The 23066-nt window shown below is 34.8% G+C and overlaps 1 protein-coding gene across 2 annotated transcripts in view; it reads right to left on the bottom strand.

Moving 5' to 3' along the window:
• Nucleotides 1–782: 782 nt before the first annotated feature.
• Nucleotides 783–23066, bottom strand: part of Cnbd1 (cyclic nucleotide binding domain containing 1) — a 334202-nt gene continuing 311918 nt past the window's right edge. For both annotated transcript variants that reach the window (XM_076923968.1, XM_076923969.1), the window contains exons 12-13: nt 21673–21732; nt 783–951 (exon numbers count right to left, since the gene is read on the bottom strand). In XM_076923968.1, coding sequence (XP_076780083.1) covers nt 832–951; nt 21673–21732 — 180 coding nt within the window. In that variant the 3' untranslated portion in view covers nt 783–831. The remainder of the gene's footprint in view (nt 952–21672; nt 21733–23066) is intronic.

Raw genomic sequence — 23066 nt, 5'->3', positions numbered from 1 at the left:
GTTTTAGACATGACCATGGAAAGAAAGATTTAGAACTCCACTGCATTTGCTCTTTTAAGTTATACAGTGTTCCATATCTCTCTACTAAACAGTTTCTGTTCCTTAGAAACACTGTTTTTCTCCAAAGATTCATTTACTCACAAAATCATTGCCTCAAAATTAATTTTAGGAACTATTTCCTGAATGACAACATGGCTCTCAATGTTTGTTTACAGGTGTGGTTGTAACATATTCTATATTCTTTTCATATTTTTTCTATACATGAACTAGAGAAGGGTCATATGCTAGGATAATTTAGAATGGTAAGATTCAATAAAAATATTTTATGCAATTCTAAAAGGTAGAAATTCTCATTTTCTATATAGAGCATCTAGCACAGAGTGAATAGGCTGTGCTTTTAAATTCTAAGATTTTAATTAAAACTGCTGGGTTTAAATGAACATGTTTTTATTGTCATATGCAGTACAATCAAATTATTTAAATATCTCTACTTAGGATTTTCATGTAGGAAAGTATTTTGCTTAAAACTTTGGAGCCCTTTAACATCATCACTATGGAAGATACCATGTATCTTTGTTTACGATATACTACCTCACAATGAAAAACCTATGACAGTATAAAAATCATTTAGTTATACCAAGCAAATATATTGAGAAGTAATATATAACTAAGTCAATAGAAAAATTATTACTATCTGGTGTATAAAATAAAATAAATATAGTTTTATATATGATTATAACTATGTAAAATAATTCTAAAAAATAAATAAAATGAAAAGGCAAAAGCAGTTCGATATTAAAGATGGAAGCACCACCTCTAAAAAGACTTGTATCATGAATAACTGATGAGAGTGTCCTTGAAATTCTTGGGGATTGTTGGCCAACAGTGTTCCCATTTTCCAAAGCCAGGAAGAACTCCTTTACATTGCAAGATTCTTTGAAGTGTCTTATTCTATAAAAAGAAAAAAAATGTTAATAACCAATCCTACCATATTTAAACATTGATATGGTTATATTAACAGCATACATTTTACAGCAAACAATAAAAACTGTAGACCTTTTAAGGGAGTAAGTTTCACCTGAACAGCATATATAAAATTAATAATTCCATAACATTTTGTGAATTAACCTTCTCAGTAAAGTTTGTTCTAATATTCAAAAAATTACAGAGGAAAAAAATAAAGTATAACTTTAAATTTACAATGCCTGTTTTTGTCTTCCTGTTATTGATAACAAGCAGATAAAAAGTAATTAATTGATTTATTCTTATAATTTCTATTATTTTTTAAAAACTGCCTTTATTGTCTTTATATGTAAATATGAAAGTGTGGGTTTATGTGCACTTATGTAGGTATGTGTATGTGTGTATGTGTGTGTCTATATATTTCAAGGACAGTCTTGGTAGTCAGTTCACTCCTTCTATCATATTGATTCAAGAATTCCAACACAGATCATTGAGCTTGGTGACAAACATCATTGCCTCCTGAGCCATCTTGTGAACTATGTAACTTCTAAAGTCTACTAATTTTTAAAATTCCTAGAAATGATTGACATTAACTTTTGTCTATTTTATCTCTGAATCTAATATAATTACATTATTTTCCCTATGCTTTCTATACTGTAAGTTCTTCTATTTACCCTCTTTGCTCTTCTTTCAAATTCATGGCCTCTTTTTCTATTAATTGTTCAAACATGCATATGTACACACACACACACATTAAATTTATCATGCTCAATCTGTATATTTCTACTTGTGTATATGACCATTTCCAGTGGACAAAAAATTGAAAAACGATTTTCTCCCACTCTCGCTATATCTAATTGCCTATAGTACTTTGTGTAGGATTAAGGTCTTGTGGTCTTTCCTCTGTCTACTATGCCATGTCTATTATTGTTCTTGTTCAACTTCTACTTAGGCAGTTATGGTAGTAAAACCTTATGGGTATAGTTTCTGATATTACAAAGAGACAGAATGTCACTGCAAACTCCTTGATTCTCTGGCACTTTCAATCCTTTTCTCTACTCTTCAACAATTTTCCCTGAGCCTTAGAAGCAGGTATTGTTTAACTTTTAAATACCCAATGCTTCAGGGATGCCTCTACATAATGCCTATTTAGAACAAGTTTGTAGACCCTGAACTGTACCTAGCCAGTGCACTGAGTGGAGACATGTAAGTGTGAGCTCTGAAAACATATTCTGCAGCCTGGAACCCTGTCACATAGTCAGTTGTTAAAGAAGGGCTACAGTGAGAGTATATGGGAGTCATGCTTAACGACTAGGCCATCAGCTAGGATATCAACTTTTGTAGTTATATATAGCAGAGGCTAAATATTATTTGTACAATATATGAAATAATTTAATCTGGAGATTAATATTTATATTTTAAAAGAATATTTTATTCTATGCCTGATTTTTTATGCTGCTCTTTATGAATCAGAAAATTAAAACCAGTGGAAAGTAAATTACTTAGTAATCAAAATAAATAGGTTTGTGTTAAATAAAATGTTCCATTTCACTCTTACAGCATCAGTAACATGTGGAAAGTTTTTAGTTTTTAAATGAGAATCCTAAGGTATTTTTTAATAAAAGTTTCTGATTCTCATTACTGATATTAATAACTGCATTATATCTTGACTCAAATAAATATAATAATTAGATTTTAAGTTTTAAATAAAAAGTAGTTTCCAACTGGTAAAACAAATGTCCATAAAACAATAATGAAATCAATAATACTCAAGTTAATATTAAGTTTATTTGAGAGATAATATAATTGTGTTGAAACTATATCTAATCTCAAAAAACTGAACATGGATCATTTTATTATACCACAACTTTGTTTTGCTTATTAGTTCAATAAATTAATACTATTCAGTTTAGTATAGTGATTTAATCTTTTTATCTTAACTCTTTATTTGAAAGATTGATATGCTTTGCCTTTCCATGTATCCTATCATGAAGTTATTTTCCATTCAAGTGCTTCAAATAATTCCATATTAAATAAACAACTCTGCTTTCACAAAACCTTGAAAATTTTACAATTTAGCTAAGACTGATTAGCAGAGTTTCTCTAATAACTTGAAATTACCAATCCAAGTACATCAGAAGACTTTCATATTGTTTTTTAACACTCAAAATACCATGCATTATTTATATAAAGATGATAGTAAGGAGATATATGTTATTCTTACAATGAGAGATATTCCAGGGGAACTGAAACATTTGGAACACTTAGAAGTATCCAGAAGCCTAAAAATTCCCAAGTTAAGGCTCTAATAATTTATGTCTACAGCTGAGTCTTTCAGATCCATGGAAGTAAAGTTCATATTTTAAACCAACACCCACTTTATTCTGGTACCATAAAATAAGAATAAAGTCATATATAAGTGAATAGTTTCAAGCTGATCATTTCATAGTTTAAAAAAAGAAGCTATGTATGCAGGAGGAAGTATACTGACCAATAGGATCACTGAATATCAAAGAATTACATCATGCAAAACACAAAATATATGGGCCATCATTCAGAAACAGATATCAATAGCTTTGAGGAAGTAATATAGAATTGAATTATATTTCTGATTTTATTCATATTTCTCTTTGACAAAATGATTAGTGGTTGTATGCACTATAAACCACTAAACTATAAAGATATAATATATGCATTGAGAAGAGCAGAAGAGGAGTACTGTTTCAGTAGATCTTAAGGCACTTCAGCACCAATAGCAGTCTGACTCCAAAAGGAATTATGTTTCAAGGTCTGCTTTACTTCTTTCCATCACTGTAACTGGACACATGGCAGCAAGCAACTCCAAGAAAGAAGAAATAACTTTGGTCGAAAGTTTAATATTTAAGAAGAGAAATAGTTCAATGCAGCAGGAAAGTAATGCTGCTGAACTTTAAGCAGCTTGTCAAATTGTGTGTGCTTAATCAAAACAACCCTGAGATTCCACCTCACACAAGTCAGAATGGCTAAGATCAAAAGCTCAGGTGATAGCAGATATTGGTGAGGATGTGGAGAAAGAGGAACACTCCTCCATTGTTGGTGGGATTACAAGCTGGTACAACCACTCTGGAAATCAGTCTGGTGGTTCCTCACAAAATTAGGCATAACATTATCTGAGGACATAACATTATCTGAGCTATAACACTCCTTGGCATATACCTAAAAGATGCTCCAACACATAACAAGGACATATGCTCCGCTATGTTCATAGCAACCTTATAATAGCCAGAAGCTGGAAAGAACACAGATAGATGTCCTTCAACAGAGAAATGAATACAGACAATGTAGTAGTTTACACAATGGAGTACTATTCAGCTATTAAAAACAATGAATTCATGAGATTCTTAGGCAAATGGATGGAACTAGAAAATATCATCCTGAGTAAGGTAACCCAATCACAAAACAACATATATGGTATGCACTCACTGATAGTGGATATTAGCCTAAAAGTTCACAATACCCAAGATACAACTCACAGACCACATGAAGCTCATGAAGAAGGAAGACCAAAGTGTGTGCACTTTGGTCCTTTTTAGGAGTAACAAAATACTCCTGGGAGCAAATATGGAGACAAAGTGTGGGACAGAAACTGAAGGAGGAGCCATATGAAGACTGTTCCACCTGGGTATCCATCCCATGTGCAATCACCAAAGGCAGACTCTGTTGTGGATGCCAGGAAGTGCAGGCTGACAGGAGCCTGATATAACAGTCTCCTTAGAGGTCTGCCAGAGCCTGATATATACAGAGGTGGATGCTCACAGCTAACCACTGAACTGATCAAGGGGTTTCCAATGGAAGAGTGAGAGAGAAGACTAAAGGAGCTGAAAGGGTTTGTGGCCCCATGGGGAGAGCAACAATACCAACCAACCAGAGCTCCCAGGGCCTAAACCCCTAGCCTGGCAGCACATAGGAAGGGACCCATGAGTCCAGCTCTATATGTAGTGGAGGATGGCCTTGTGGAGCATAGGTGGGAGGAGAAGTCCTTGGTCCTGTGAAGGCTGAATGCTCCAAAGTATAGGGAGGTGAGAGTGGGTGGGTGGGTGTATGTGGGATATACTCATAGAAGCTGGAGGAGGGGAGTTGGGATGGGGATTTCTGGGTGGTAGGGAAATAGGGAAAGAGGATAACATCTGAAATGTATTAAAATATTCATTAAACTGAAAAAAAAAAGTGTGTGCTTCTAAAATAAATAAATGAATAAATAAATAAATAAATCTTATTGGTGAGGCTCTTTTTAGCACCTTAATTTATTTTGAAATTGATTTATTCAGCATGGAACTGCTTTCCAAAGGCTGGTACCACACACATTATTTTGATTCCTGCCTACTCAGCTAAACCTCCCTGAAAATGTCTCCAAAGACATTGTCAAAATTATATCTTCTAGATAGTTCTAAATGCACTCAAGCAGACTCCTAAAAATAACTATCACAATTACCTTACACATATCATTGCTCCCATTGCCTGTGGAAAATGTTCACTTATGACATATATGTAAAAACCACTTGATGGTCAAATGCAGCAGAAACATAATAATAAATCTTTAGGAAAAAAAAAAGAAGATCTAAGAGATCCATCAATTTTCTCATCCCAAAGAAATTAGAATGTAACAGTTCTTTAATGTTCTCAGTCAATATAATCTATTGAAAAAAAAAAACTGAATCTTTGGACTCACAAGAATTGGAATTGATCATTCTTGGATATCTCATTTTTTTTTTTTAAGTCTAGAACAGTGTGACTGTTATTAATCTAATGAAATTCAAGCCTCTGAGGAACATCTGGTCTTTTTCAGGGACATTAATGACATGTTCTGCAATGAGTCCTCTCTCATTCAGTCCTGTGTGAGGGGTTGTTGGGCAGAGGTCTGTGAAAGGATAGCTTGGTTCCTGGTCAAGCACAGGCCTGGAAACCCGGACCCTAATGGGAAGACGGTAGGTGTTCGGCCACGCCCCCAGACTCCAGGCTCCTGGCATGAGGCCTCCCCCCCCCGACCCCCCAAGACCTCCATTGACCCTCATCTTTCAGTCAAGTACAGCAACGCCAGTCCCATTCGGGTCCAGGGTTCAAGGCCTGTGCTCGACCAGGAACCATTTAATCCTTTCACAGACCTCTGCCCCACAAGGGGCTCTACATGTTCTCTCTGTAGCCTGTTTTCTCCAGTTTGAAAATACAGTTATCCTCTCTTCAGAATGCCACTTTGGTCAATAACATGGAGACGCAGACTCATAGTGGACATAGAACCCCAAGTCCTTCTGATATTTTGTACAACGTTTCCTATCTCTATATTCTTGTCTCATTTATAAAGCAAATGAACCAATGCTATCTTTTTATTTACACTGATTGCATATTTTAAAGCTGTGAGTCCAAGCACAATGTTTCAGGGAGGTTTGAGTTTGCGCATTTTGTTTTACTAATTCACTGTTTGATTTTCTTCGATGTGCATAACTAACTGTGCCTGCCAATGAGACTTTCACTTAATAACCTGTTTTACATTTCCACACACCCTGGCACCCTCTGAATAAACATTTAGCTCCCACTATTCCTCTCCTCCATTATTTTCTATCACATGTACTATAAATATTTCGTATTACTATGATCTTTACTTGATTACATAATCATGGTTCTGTCCATGTTCACATGTAGCTCTTTCATGCACACTTGATTCTATTTAAATCTTCTCTCACTATGTTTCTTAATCCCCATCAGTCCACTATCTGCTTGCACCTATTTGAATCCAATCATTTCCTTCTCTGCTTCCATATTACATATCGTACCACTTAAATGCATTCCCCCTTTGACCCATTGCTAGTTTCGTGAATACCATGAGTACTTCAGGCTGAACACATAAAACACAAGATTTAAAGCTAGCATCTCTATATAAAATAGAACGTTACTGACTTCTATTTGTGGGCCTGGTTGATCTCACTCAATGTAGCTTTTCAGTTCCAATAATTTGTTTACAAATTGCAACATGATTTCAGTTTTCTTTATGATGAATATTACTCCATTGTATATATGTACCACATTTTCACTGTCCATTTACCATTTGATGGAAGTGTAGGCTAGTTCTGTTTCTCAACTATTGTAAATAGACTAGCAATAAACATGGATGTGCACTAGTATGTAGTAGGGTATAAAGTCTTTTGGGTTAGACATGGAATGGCATATCTGGGTCACCTGTATTTCTGTTTTCATGATTTTTAGTAAATTCCAGACTCATTTTCAAAAGTTACTGTACTAGCTTATATTGCTTTGGCAGTGAATTAGGATGGACTTTCTGACTGCAGTGAGATGGAATGGTAAGGCATTTTTTAATCTTCATTTCTATGATACATAAGGATGTTGAACATTTTTAAAAGCACTTGATGTCCATTTATATTTAGTTTTGGAAATTTTCTGTTCAGATCCATAACCCTGTTTTTATTGGAATTTAGGACTTTATTTTAATTTTTATTTTACAGAATAGACACTAATCTTCCAGAGGTATAGTTGTAAAGAGTTTGTTCTACTAGGCTAGCTTCATCCTCTCTCAATTGGTCATTTCCTTTACAGGTGACTTTCCACCAAATTATTGATCAGAATTCCCCAGAGGTACCAAATGAAGATATGCTATTATTATATATCCTGATTTTTCATAAAACTACATAATAATATCCTACTGTTGAAGACTCCTAACATTTTGGCTTCAGGACATATAGAGATCAAACTTGAACTAACCATGAAACACACTCCCTGCTGGATCTTTCACAGTGCTTGCAATTTCTATGTAGAATTCAGGTGGAGAAAAATAACATTAATAGTCTTTGTTACACAGTGTTTGACCATGAATGCCATACTATCTACCCACTGGGCAAGATGTTCCCACTGATGAATAATGCCACAAGAGGTGAAGAGTGGTACAACTTTTTTGATTTGGTTTGAGGCCTTCAGCAAGGAAGTAATTCATGCCTCCTTGTATAAAGAGGGTCAAAACCTATAGCTGGGAAAGCCATTGGCCCTAGAAGAGAACCTATTGATGTAATTTTGCCAAATGATTTTTGCCAAACTCTATTAGTAATACTGATATGCATATTCATGGATTTGTGGTGTTTTCACCCTTGTTAAGAGAAGCTTATTTTAACAGAGGGTGGTGCTTAGTGTAAAATTCCATAACTATTCAAAATGCTGAAAATACATCACTGAATGAAGAAAATAATGCTGAAAATAAGTGAGATCTGTAAGTGGAGATATAATGGAAGATTGGATGGAAAGAGTGTAAGATCTAAGGCATAGGAAGGGATGCTGAGTAAGATGGATTTCTCTGAATGACATGACTGTTAAACATATATACATAGATGCTGTGGTTACATGTAAAAGATCGTAAGTATTAGAAACTCCAATCAGAAAGCAAAGAAGTTCCTGATGCCCTAGTCCTAGTTGCAAAGCTATGGCAATGTACAGATACTTAATAAAAGAGAAACACTTTTTATGGAATGCTGGCCATCAGTAGGTTACCCTTGGCCCAGTGGATGGCCTCACACAATTACACAAATAGGTGTCACAAATAAGACATTGAGTTATAAAGAAAGGAACACAAAGTTTCGAGGAAGGTCTTGGGAAAATGAGACCAACTTACATTGTATACATAAATAAAATTATAATAAAATAGAAGTAAAAAGAGACTAAGTATTAAGGATAATCAAAAGCCAGTTTGCTGATATTTTGGTAGTGCTACATTAGGCTTGAAATATAGAATATTAGTATTTTTTCTGTTTATACCATTAAGTTTTCATTATTGTAAACACAGAAAGAAGAAAAAGAAAAAAGTGGGAAATTGGGATATAACCTAACTTTTTAATACCCTATTTTTCTTTTTTCTTTTTTCTTTTTTTACAAAATGTAATATAAATTTATATTCTTAATGTTTTAAAGGCATATTTCATAGTTAAAGGCTCTGCTCCGTGACATGATCCCATCAGGCACCTATGCAATATTTTCATCACCATTCTATACACACTAATCAGTAAATACCCAAATTGCTCTCCACTCAGTCCCAGAGAACCTATATTGAACCTTCTGTTTCAGTGATTTTGAGGAGTCATGGGAAGAGAATCATATACCATGTGCCCTTCTTTGCCTAACTATATCTCTTGGCCCAGTGTCTTCTGAGGACATCTGTGCTGCAGCATGTGTTGCAAGTTTATTCTCTTCTGTAGCATTATGTCTTAGATGGAAAATATGAGTATGCTTGGCAAGAATACAGTAAGAACTTGAAAACTGAAAACAATAATAGCTATTAATGAGTTCAGTGGACTGTAAATTAAAGTGTTTGTGGAGTTGGGTCAAACTTAGGAAAGCGAAATAGCACTTACACTAGAAACTTGATTTAAACACATCTTTATCTGTGGTTTAAATTAGATGCAGAACTTTGCAGATTTAATGCTTGGATTGAAAATAAACTAACTGCAATTTAGCCTCCTGATAGAGCCTCTCATTTCCAAAGAGCAGGTTTCTCTATAAAAAGCCAACCACACTAAGCATGCTGTTGGTATAAAGCAATATAGTGAGCAGTGAGGACAAAGTTGACCAAGGTAAACACAATGAGAGACATCTGTCCACCTCTTTCCACACTCTTAGAAACATAACCCAGAGTCAATTGTCTGTGAGTTTCTGATTAAAGAACTTGGCCCACCAGTTACTTCATTCTCAGAAGGGATTAACTTACTCTAGAATCTGCACTCACATTTCCCTCCCCCATCAACAGCAAATCAGTCCAGTGATGAGGGCTAGTTTCATTTTCAGGAGAGCTACATAGTAACCACATCTTGATTCTCAAACTAGCACCAGGTTCATAGAATCAAATGTGGAGAAACAAGTGATCACAAGATGACGGGTGGCATCACTTACTTTGTCACAAACAGTTTATGTTTTCTGAAGTATATGAAGCAAATGCATTAGAAGGTAAAAAGCACTCAATACTCAAATTACTACAATGTCTCAAACCAGTTTTATACTTGTAGGCATACCTCTCCCTACAGGCCATATGTTGTTTCATGGATATTTGTGAATCTTTCATATATATTCCTGACATAGATAAACATTATTAGAACATACCTGGAACTTAAAGACAGCCCAACATTCTGCTGCAAGCTCCACACAATGCACAACCCTGATTATAAATCATTAAACCAAGCTTGACATTTTTATTGTCAAGCTGGAGATCTCCATGCACCCTGAAGATAAGATCAGAAAGTACTTGTGCTGGTTAAGTAAATAAGCGATTGCCCCTGTGGTTTCGTGAACTGACTTTCCTATATGAAATTCTGAGTATCAGAAGCTAAAATCCTTGACTGTTCTTCAGTTTTGGTGTACCTCTTAAACTCTAAATTGCTAGGTATGTCAATCAAGAGATTCCATTTGTAGCATGGCTTGACTCTCACCACATTATGCACTAATATATAATTGTTAGCTTTTGATTCCTAAGTATAAAATACATAGACATATACCAACTCCTAGGATACTGTCGGTCTCTCTAAGCATCACATTTAAATCATCTACTTGGGTTTAAAATCCTGAATTTTCATTTTCATCTCAATACTCATAAGAACCCTCTGGCAATAAGTCTTTGTCTCATCACATCAGTAAAGCTGCTGTGTCCTGTGGTCCTGACTCTCATCCCTGAATATTTCATCCTCATACAGCAGATAACCGAACAAACATCAGATAACTTAACACACTTTAGATAACTAGACATACTACAGATAATGGGACATATTTCATATAACTTGGATAAACTTCAGATAACTGAATGACTTTCTTCATCTACTAAATGATTAATCTAGAATGATTATAGATTTTTAATTACACCTTAAGGACATATATATTTACATTAATAACTTGGGAATTATTTGGAGTCTTAAATTATAAGAAAATTATGGAACTATATATTCAAGATAGGATATTACTATTCATGCAGCACATTAAATTAGTAACTGTACTTGTTGCTGTAAAAATAACTGAAGAAAGATCTTAAGAAAATATTTCTTAGGAAATCTCTTAACTCAGAGACTTTCTAAGATAAAAAGATAAGTGAAGCATGTCTGGAATATACAAAAGTAGCAAGTAGCATACTAATTCTAGTCAGAAAGAATGCATACATGGCAAGGTAAAATCAGGCCAAAACCAAACCCAATAAGTCAACCAGTGATTACTAAGGCTCCATTCTGGCTGTATGGTAATAGCAATGCATCTTCTGGGCTTTAATAGATTTAGACTGCTTTCCATCCATGGTGCTGATTGAAAAATACAGTTTTTTGGGGGATAACTCCAATCATGTGACTCCAGGTTTTCTTAGCTTACGAACATCTCAATATCCTGGAACTTAAACATTCTAGGTTCTCCGTCATTCTCCATGACAACTTAGATTTCACCCTTCACAATTTCATCAATGGCCTCCCAAGTACTCCTCACATGAAATTTGACCCTACAGTAAACTGATTGGCATCAGAGCCTTTCTGGAACTTTGGTACAAGTCCAGATGAGCACATAAGTCTTTCATTTTGTATGTCTGAATATCAGCATTATATGAATAATACGGCCAAGTTCTGCTGCCAAATTGACAAACCATCTGAACCTCTAGCACAGTTATAGTAGGCTCCAGGTGCCTAGGTGGCCAAACCAGGAAAAATCCTTCCTCAAGAGGTAGATTTTAAAAAGATTTCCTCTAAAATCCCCCTGAATTCAGGCTCTCTCCTCTTAATTAATTTGTATTTTTACCAGTAAAAGATGAGTCTCAGGACATTTTCCTATTGTTAGGAGAATGATGTGTGAGGCTTTGTTCTCACTGCACATATCTCTTCAGGAAACTTGTGTTTTCCATGCTGGCTTTGTTGGGAATGTTACATGCAATCATGTTTCTTTCCTCGCCAAATTTTACATTTTTTGCCATCTTTTTCACTCCACATGAAGCTTTCTCTTACTGCAAACCTAAGAGGAGTCAGTAGTAATCACGACACAGCCTGAATGCTATGCTATTTTGAAATCTACAACAAAACAAATTATACCACTCCATTTCCAGCCCTACTGGAGTTCTCAATACCCAGGGAGAGAGAAGTCAGATATTTTTAGCAGATGGCAATGTTAATGGCCGCTAGTACATTTCGCAGCAGTCCTAAAACCTTGAGAGCACATTTCTTTTTTGTCTTCCCTTCTATGTCTATGTTCAAAATAGGATATTAGATGAAGCTCTGATTACAACATTGTAGGGATTCCTTAGCTCATAGCTCCAAGTTTTCCCATATTCTTTCCATAGATTCAAAGCCTAGGAGCCACATTGTTTTGAGAGAGCAAGAAGCCTGCTTCCCAAAACCTATATTTTATATTTCTTACCAGGTAACTTAAGGATGGAGGATTTATTTTGGTCCACGGCCAAGGAGGGCATTCATACCACCAGAACAGAGAGACATAGAAGCAACTGATAATATTGTACTGTACTCAGGAAGCAGGGAGATGAACATTAGTTCTCAAGCAGTTTCCCTGCCCCCTTTCTTTCATTCATACTGGACTCTAGGGTATAGGGCAGAACCTCCTATCTTCATAGTAGGTTTTTTCCTCCTCAGTTTATGCTCTCTGGAAATAGCCTGATGGAATCTCCAGGATAATTCTATATCCATCAAACTGATAGAAGAGTTAAGCCATCAAAAATAATGTTTAATCTTCTGTTCATAAAAAGAAAACTAAGAAAATTACAAATTATGTCTTTAGCATATTGTGAAATATGCAATGCAAGCATTCATAAGTCCTATCTAAAGCTGTATAAAAGCTAGATGATTCCAAATTTAAATACTTCCATATAGAAAAATAAAATAAGAACTGAAGATGTCACTTAATGGTAGATGCCTGACTAGAGTATAAATTTTATCCCAAGCACCACAACAAACAAAAAAGAAATAAGACAAAAGTAACAAACAAATGCAGAAAACAATAAATACAATAACTTTGATTAAGTATACATTAAACCAAATACTGAATTGAAAACCATTTTAATTTAACAAAATGTGTATCAATTTTGAATTAATTTCTATAGAGATTTTATATTCCATTGTTCTAAAATATTTTAATTGCAGCATATAGAGTACAGAGATCATATTATATATAACTAACAAGTAATATTTGAAGGTTACCAAGAGTAACTAAGAATTTTACTGGTCCCAAACAAATAAAAGCAAAGTTAGATAATTTCAAAGAAAAATACGTTTGATGAGTCTATATTCACTCTCATATCCCTACTTCTCTCTTTGCAAAATCTTTACAGCAAATCACACAATGATATTAATCTAATTATTACTATATGTGATGGTTAGTTTTAATTCGGCTCACCAAAATCTAGAGTCATCTAGGATGGAGTCTCAGGTATTTCTCAATCAGGTTGGCTTGTCAACCTTTTGTGGTGAGTTTTCTTGGTTACTTTAATTCTGGTGGAAGAGCTAACCTGAGTGTACACAGCATAATTCCATGGACTATGCTCTGGAATTTATGGATAGCTGATCACTAGTAAGCATGGTGCCATCTATTGCTACCTATTAACTGTGGCTATATCACGAACATAATACCTTGAAATCCCTTTATCGACAGACTTAAATCTAGAATTGTGAGCTAAGTCAGTCATTTTCTTTTAATTTACTTTTATCAAGGCATTTTAATCACAGCAACAGAAGTGAAGCTAAGACATTATACATATAAATTTTTATAATATTTTTATGACTCATTAGTGAGCCCCAGATCTATGCCTCTGAATAGTTTGCAAGCCGCAATGCATTATGTAATTTAAAAGGAAAAAAAAAAAAACTGTAAGTTATTAGATGTTTCCCTTTTTTTTCCATCACCAAATGTTAGGTAATTTGTGAATTCGATAAGTGTTCACTTTAAGCATGTACTTTATTCTTATGAAGACCTGCTTATTAATCATTCAGTTGCTTTGTATTGGATAAATATCTGAAAAGTGATTACCTTCAAGGGGCTCAAATTCCTACAGAAGAGGGACCAACAAAATGATAATTATTCTTAATCTGAGACAATGCTCTCACAAGACTTGGAAGGTCTGATGCATTGTTGACACACATAATCTCAGGACCCAGGGGTAGAGGCAAGACAATGAAGAACTCAAGATTGTGTCCAAATAAAGAGAGAGTTTTCAATTTCATGAGATCCCATTTGTCAGTTCTTGATCTTAGAGTATAAGCATTGGTGTTCTGTTCAGGAACATTTCCCCTGTGATCATGTATTCAAGGTTCTTCCCCACTTTCTCTTCTATTAGTTTCAGTGTATCTGGTTTTATGTGATGGTCCTTTATCCACTTGGACTTGAGCTTTGTACAAGGAGATAAGAATGGATCGATTTGCATTCTTCTACATGCTGACCTCAGTTGAACCAGCACCATTTTTCCACTGGGCAGTTTTAACTCCTTTGTCAAAGATCAAGTGACCATAGATGTGTGGGTTTATTTCTGGGTCTTCACTTCTATTCCATTGATCTTTCTGCTTGTCTCTGTACCAGTACTATGCAATTTTTACTACTATTGCTTTGTAGTACAGCTTGAGGTCAGGGATGCTCATTAGCCCAGAAGTTCTTTTATTGTTGAGAATAGTTTGCGCTATCCTGGGGTTTTCTTATTCCAAATGAATTTGAGAATTTCACTTTCTAACTCTATGAAGAATTTAGTTGGGATTCTAATGGAGATTGCATTGAATCTGTAGATTGCTTTTTGGCAAGATGGCCATTTTTACTGTATTAATTCTGCCAATCCCATGAGCATGGGAGATTTTTCCATCTTCTGAAATCTTCTTTGATTTCTTTCTTCAGAGACTTGAAGTTCTTGTCATATAGATCTTTCACCTGCTAGATTAGATTCATACCAAGGTATTTTATATTATTTGTGACTATTGTGAATGGTGTCATTTCCCTAATTTCTTTCTCAGCCTGTTTATCTTTGGAGTAGAGGAAGGCAACTGATTTGTTAGAGTTGATTTTATAACCTGCCACTTTGCTGAAGGTTTTTTTTTTTTTTTTTTTTTTTTTTTTTTTTTTTTTTTTTTTTTTTTTTGGTTTAGGAGTTCTCTGGTGGAAGCTTTGGGATCACTTAAGTATACTATCATATCATCTGCAAATAGTGTTTTGAGTTCTTCCTTTGCTATTTGTATTCCTTTGACTTTTTTTGGTGTCTAATTGCTCTAGCTAAGACTTGATAAATGGGACCTCACAAAATTCCAAAGTTTCTGTAAAGCAAAGGATACTGTCAACAGGATAAAATGGCAACCAACAGATTGGGAAAAGATCTTTACCCATCCCAAATCTGATAGAGGGCTAATATTCAACATATACAAAGAACTTAAGAAATTAGACTCCAGACAACCAAATAACCCTATTAAAAATGGGGTACAGAGCTAAACAAAAATTCTCAACTGAGGAAAGTTGAATGGCCGAAAAGCACCTAAAGAAATGTTCAGCATCCTTAGTCATCAGGGAGATGCAAATCAAAACAACCCTGAGATTCTACTTCACACCAGTCAGAATGGCTAAGATCAAAAACTCAGGAGATAGCAGATGCTGGCGAGAATGGGGAGAAAGAGGAACACTCCTCCATTGTTGGTAGGATTGCAAGATAGTACAACCACTCTAGAAATCTGTCTGGTGTTTCCTCAAAAAATTGGACATAGCATTACCTGAGGACCCAGCTATACCACTCCTGGGCATATACCCAGAAGATGTTACAATACATATATCAAGGACATATACTCCACTATGTTCATAGCAGCCTTATTTATAATAGCCACAAGCTGGAAAGAACCCAAATGTTCTTCAACAGAGGAATGGGTACCAAAAAATGTGATACATTTATACAATGTAGTATTATTCAGCTATTAACAATGAATTTGAGAAATTCTTAGGTAAATGGATGGAACTGGAAAATATCATTCTGAGTGAGGTAACCCAATCCCAAAAGAATACACATGGTATTCACTCACTGATAATTGGATATTAGCCCAGAAGCTTGAAACAGCCAAGATTCAACTAACAGACCACATGAAGCTCATGAAGAAGAAAGACCAATTGTGGGCGCTTCAGTCCTTCTTAGAAGGAGTAACAAAATACTCATTAGAGCAAATAAGGAGACAAAGGGTGGGACAGAAGCTGAAGGAAGAGCTGTCTGGGGACCATTCCACTTGGGTATCCATTCCATGTGCAGTCACCAAAGGTAGATGCTGATGTGGATGTCAGAAAGTTCATGCTGACAGGAGACTGATATACCTGTGTTTTTAGAGGTCTGCAAGAGTCTGACATATTCAGAGGCAGATGCTCACAGCTAACCATTGAACTGATCAAGGGGTTCCCAATGGAAGAGTTAGAGAGAAGACTGAAGGAACTGAAAAGCTTTGTGTCCCCATGAGGAGAGCAACAATACCAACCAACCAGAGCTCCCAGTGTCTAAATCACCAGCCTGGGAGCACATAAGTAGGGAACCATGACTCCAGCTCTATATGTAGAGTAGGATGGCCTTGTTGGCATAGGTGGGAAAGGAGATCCTTGGTCCCATGAAGGCTAGACACCCAGTGGTGGGAAGGGGATTCGAGGGTGAAAAAGTGGGAGTGGGTTGGTAGGTAGGGGCACATCCTCATAGAAGCAGGAGGATGGGGGATGAGATAGGGAGTTCCTGGGTTGCCGTGGCGGGGGAATGGGTTAAGGAGATAACATCTGAAATGTAAATAAAATATCCAATAAAAAAGGAGGGGAAAAGATAAAGTTTTCTATGTGGGATCCTCTCTCATCAAAGCAAACCCAAACTAATCAGTTGAGCATAAAATTTTAAGAAGCGGTTTAAAAAGAAGAGAAAAAGAAACTTTTACTGCAGATGAAGTCATAGAATTTAATGGATTCATAAATTCTATTTCTTTTCACAATAATTTTAGTGGGAAAATAAATATATATTATTATTAAAAGCAGTAATTTGTATACTGGGAAATGGCTGAGTTCACATTGTGATTATTAAAAAATATATTTTAAGTAAAAGTAAAAGCAGCAAAACTAAGTTTGAGGCCAGTTTGATGGTTAAAGATAGTGGTCTGTAGTGAATAATCCTACATATACTCATGATTCATAAAACTCTATTAGCATTGTGAGTGTTATAAATGTAGTTTATAATAACTCCAGCGGGCTTACCGACAGAATGATAATCAGTCCCAAATCATTCAAAATTTTATTCTCACTTGGGACACAGACAGTGAATTCAGATGCAATATTTTGCTGTCTCTTTGATTTTTTTTCTAAAATCAGAATTAACTAACAGAAAACGTGCTTGAAAACACACCCTATAGAACCTGGTGATTGAATGTAGTAACAGCTCAGAGATTCCTCTACTATACCTCTTTAAGGATTAAAAAATTGAATTAAGAATCTTTTAGGTATCTTTTAGGTGATAAGAATACAGTGTCGAAATGGAATTGTTGTTACTCTACCCTTTTCCACTCTAATAGGTTGCCTGCCAATCTGTCTAAGTGCCATGTTGCCTTCTTAACAATATACTCTACTTCATTATGGAGCACAGCCTGAGGTAAGAAGCCAATTACTACATTTGCGGGACATACAAACATAGGCATAACAACTGAAACTTAATTTAGTCATCTCATGTTAATCACTAAGAATCTAGAAGAAAGAAACAACATAACTAAAGGGAAGTAGAATAGAATTTATGGGGAAACAGAAGGAGCTTGTGGAATACAGCCTCAAGAAAAGACACTTAAAAGATATTTTAATTTTTTTTTATCCTTCATGATAGGAGGGGGTTGCTTGAGGGCGGAGCACCCTCACAGAGGCAAAGGGGAGGAAGGAGAGGGAGGTTGTGGAATGGGGGATTTGTTGAGGAGTAACAGGGAAGTGAGACATCTTTTGAAATGTAAACAAATGGAATAATTAATAAAAATTTTAAAGGGAGATATAATAGAGGAATATTCAACATTTATTATACATTTATGTAGAATTTTCTATCTTGGCCTCAGGACTCACAGAGAAGTAGTACTTTACATTGGCAATTAATGAATGACTTGGGGTTTTTTGGGGGGGGGGGCTTGGTTTGTTTTCTATGGTATATTTTAAGGTGTTGAGTTGTGTTTTAAAGCTCAAATTGGAGCTATGGTTTACACCATAGCTAGTCTGTCTTTCCTTGAATGTTATAAGAATATCAATATTCTTAGATTAATTTGAAATCCTTATTAAGTATAAAAATTAATTAGAGTAAACTTAACAAGCTATAACAGACACCATTAATCATTTAATATGTGAAAATTAAGCTACCACCCTTTGATCACTGGAACTCGTTTTTGATCCACAAAACTACTTAATTCATGAAGTTATCAAAGTCTTAGATAAGAGCTAAAACCATGATTATCCTAAAAAACTAAAAGCTCTATGGTCTACTGCCTATTAATATAAAAATGCCTAAAAAAATTGAAAAGTGATATAAAAATATTTGGAAATAGGTTTGAAAACAACTTTCACACTTATTTTACTTGTGCTTTTATTTCACTATATTTTATGCTAAATGCATTTTTTCATTTTCACAACTCCCCTTAGATTAATGTTACTTTATTGTTCATTACTAATGACCAGATTTTTTAAAAATTCCACTTATGTGACAAACTGTCAAAAGTATTTTGATATGTTATTGTTATAAAGCTACGGTTTTATGAAAGCATTAGAAAACTTTTTCAAAGTACCATTTCTAACACTTTTACTCAAGTGCTCAAGTCTTCTGATGTAGCCAATGCTATTCTATTTCACATAGGCACTATTCATGAGTACCTGAAAATATACTTACAAGAAGAAAGAAAGGTATGTGTCAATAATGTTAGAATAATAATAATTCACCACTAATTTACAAATTAAAATTATTCAATTAAAAAATAGATGTAATACACAATTCATGTTCAGCAAGAATGAATTGTCAATAGCACACATGGGTAATTAGGGAAATTTGTCATGTACTGGTTGATATGTTTTCAAGAAAGATTGGGATCAGCAGTTGGTTGATAAGTCAATGGAAAACACAAGGACAAAGCCAAAATAGAATTTTGAAATGTAAGGGATGGGGCAAAAGCTCAGCTGGGAAAAGGCATATGGAGAATATGTGAAATACTGGGCTAAGTTTGTAGCTGTATGTGGGGAGGATCCACAGAGATGCTGAATGCAAACAGCATCATGATAAGTAAAAGGAATCACAATAACCCAAATGTTTGTGAAGTTCAGAACTGCTTAGAATAGCAAAGAAATTAGAATAGACTCAGGCAGTTGGAACAGTCAGTAACAATAAGCAATATCTGTGTAAATAAAATAGTCAAGAGCTGTTAAAATTAAAGATTATTCCTTTGAAATTTATCTGAGGAGAAAGAGCAAGACTATGAGAAATACTATATAGAAGAGTAAGGAATGTTTTGATTGTTGATAAAGATACTGAGATGTATTAAGACCCTAACTTTCTAAGTTGTTTTCTTTTACTGAACATAAAAAATGTTAAGTAAGCATCCTGCTTCTCCTGGAAAAGTGCTTGCTCTCTTCCTCTAGTCCTGTTGGGATGACTTTTCATGTTCACATCAGTTACTCTATCATGAAGACAACTTGAAGCTAATAATGTTGCAAGACATGAAAAAGTAGAGTTCTACTGGAGTCTTTAGTGCCCTGACACTGTTGGTAACTTGAAATTGGCCATGATGGTAGTTGTGCACCAAGAAAAATAGGCAAATGCTATCAAGATTTTTTAAAAAACAGGGTGAATGTTTTCTTTAAAAATTATCTCCTATTATGAATAACTATGTCTCTTCATATTTTTCCAAATAAATATTTTGCTCCTGTTTTGTGAATTAAATAGGTAAGCTGTCTGAAGTGAACTGTTTGTGCTTAAGGCTGCAAGCTATAAAGCCTGAGCATAAATACACACTATTTACAAGACAGTTCAGGTAAATATCTTGTGAGTGAGAAAACTAGCCCTCCTTGTTGCTGAACACCAGTTTCATAGATAAATAAGTACATGACAAGGAGGCTTGGAAGAAATAAAATGACCACAGAGCAGTTTGTAATTGAATCAATGAGATTTGGCCTTTTCAGTAAAATGGAAAAGCATTAAAATGTTTGTTTTATTTATTTTACTTGATAGGAGTAGAGTGAGCAAATCTTATTTTAGAAATAAACATAACATAAAAGTAAGAGTAGAGTAAGCCTTCATATTATAATAACCTTAGTATATCACTGAACACAGATCTCACCTGGGGCTCATGCAGAACTCATTGATTGGTGAGAATATAAGCAAGCTCATAAGAATTATCTTAAAATGATGCAGAATAAGCATTTTAAACTCAAGTGTAAGCATAGTTCTATCAAAGACTGAGCATTGCAGATGGCCTGAGAGGTGGGCTTTTCACATAGGACCTTGTACAACGCTTTGTTTCACTATTTTTCTCATAATAGAGACAACTATTTGGAAACATTTCCTGACATATTCCTTAATGGGCCAGTGGCTACATACCTAAAACATAAAATAGGGAAATAAATATGGGTATAAAATAGCCATTCTGCTACCAAGCTAGGGGCTCCAGGCATAGAGCTGGTAACTGAGCCACTTTAAAAAACGCTTTCTGCAAATTAATCAAGAATCTAGAGGGAATGTGTTTTTAACAGGCCCCTCATATAATGCTGAAAATTAAAAAATAAAATAAAAATAAAGAGTCTCGGGTATACTACACACACACTTTACTCTTGAACTCTAATCCTATTTGGGAATCATTGTTGAAAAATATGTAAACATGCTATTTAAAAATCATTTCTCACCATATTTACTTTCTATCGAGGATGAGTCATTTCATACTATATCAAGTATTGAGAATTATGATGATAATCTAAAATACAGTTCAGTTTATTAAATATTTCCACTATCGTCTTTAAAATTTTTGCATATAGTGAAAATATCTTTCTCCAGTGTATCATAAAATATTCAAGTGGTGACCTTCTCTCCCCCACCCAAAAGTAAATATGAATACAAATGTTTTCAAGTGTTTTTCCACTTTGTAGGTCTATCTCAAAGAAATTATGGAGTAAGTGATGGTGAAGGTAGCAATGAAGATAAAGTTAATGAGAATTATTCTGGCAATTTTCCAAGTGATGCATAATTAAGGTTGATGCAATAGCAATGCTTACATGAATATATTTTCACGTGATGTTTATATGGAAAAGTGGAAATTGTTTCATCCTCATTATTTCTATGTTCTAGAGAGTAATAAATTAAGGAAGAGAACAATTCAGAATGACAACTGAACTGTCTAAAGTATCTGGTTTCTTAATCTCTCTAACCCTTATTTTCTCCTATAAAATGCTCAGTAATCCATTTTATTTAAAGGAGAGGAAACAGGTAAGACATTTAAATTGCTTAGCAATGGGCAAATCTGTAAGAGATATTTGGCCCTGATAATTTGTTGCGGTTATTTTGCTTTAATCATAAATCTAAATATATTGTCCTTATAAACATTTCTGTGTATATTTATTATAATGAGTTTATCTTCCTTGGTATATATATTCCTTGAAGTCTCTAAAATTAGACTGCTTTCAGGAAATATATTAGTTATACTTCACATTTTCTTGTTGCATACGGTATCATACCTTGAAATATTTCCATTCTTTGTCTTGAACGGTTTTTATGTATTCACTTTTCACATCTTCCTAGGAGAAAACATAAGATTAATGTAAGTGTCTAATAGTTTTTTGATGAGTATCCACTATGTGTCCAACAAATAAATTTACAATTAAAGGAAAGGTTTGACAACACATAACCATGAGCACCGAGAAAACCCTCAAGTAATTTAACAGGCACAAAATTAAAACAACTGAGCAAGCTTCTATTATTATTCCCTCACAAATAGTAGGATTAGACTTTGAAAAATACACACCTGCTAGAAGTATAATTTATTAGCATTTACCACCAATAATTACTGTATGAGTTAATTTGTTACAATCATGTAAAATGAGTAGACATATATCCTAGACTGTGTAATATATTTGACAATTTCAGACTTACATACATTGTTAATATCCAACTCCTGTTGCCTTCTTTTAACACTGCTCACATCTCTTTATCTGTGTCTCTTTACAACCAGTTCTCCTAGTTCTCTCATATTCACCTCTCCCTCCCTCTCTGTCTCTGTCTCCATCTCTCTCTCATGTGTATGTGTGTATATGTATGGGTATGTGTGTGAATGGGTGCGTGTGTATGTATGCATGGCTATGTGCGTGAATGCATGTATGGATGTGTATATATATGGGAGTGTGTGTGTTGTGTATATATGTGTGTGAGTATGTATGGGTGTGTGTGTGTATGTGTGTGTGTGTTGTGTACATGTGTGTGCATGCATAGGTATGTGTGTGTGTGTGTGTGTTTGTGTATATGGATGTATGTGTGTATGGGTGTGTGTGTTGTGTATAGTTTTGACCCAATGATGCTAATTAGGGATATTTGTAGATATATTCAGGAAACAGCCTGCTACAACACATATATGTCATTAAATCTGTAAGCACAGTCTTCTCAGTTCATATAATATGACCAAGACTGGTGATTGATTAGGGTACACTGTATAAAATCAATAAAGTTAGTAAATAAAACCTTGACAACACATAACCATATATAACTATAAAAAGCACAAAGCACTTTAACAGAGAGGGAAGGCACAAAAGAGAAGGAAAACATGATGGTGTTGGTGTTGGAGAACCACTTGGTGAGGTCTTCCTTGTGGAATATTTTTTCTCCCTCTCTTAGCATTCATCAGCAGTCTGTATTCCTTAAGTCTAGGGTTGAGACCTCATGTTCTTTTCTCCTTCAATGGTAGCATACCTATTGATTTCATTCTGGTTCAAGTCTTCTTCAGGCAGAAATATTGATGACACTCCATGTATATAGCTTCCATAACATTTCTAGAATTTGCAGTCTCACTGAAAACCTCCTTTTCTTCTGGTTCTTCCTGACCCTTTTTCTGCTATAACCTCTGAGTTAAAGTTGTGTC

This window comes from Arvicanthis niloticus, chromosome 25 (genome assembly GCF_011762505.2).
Source record: "Arvicanthis niloticus isolate mArvNil1 chromosome 25, mArvNil1.pat.X, whole genome shotgun sequence".
NCBI classification, from domain to species: domain Eukaryota; kingdom Metazoa; phylum Chordata; class Mammalia; order Rodentia; family Muridae; genus Arvicanthis; species Arvicanthis niloticus.
Note: the sequence above shows the minus strand (reverse complement) of the source record. Positions and strands in the feature narration are given on the sequence as shown.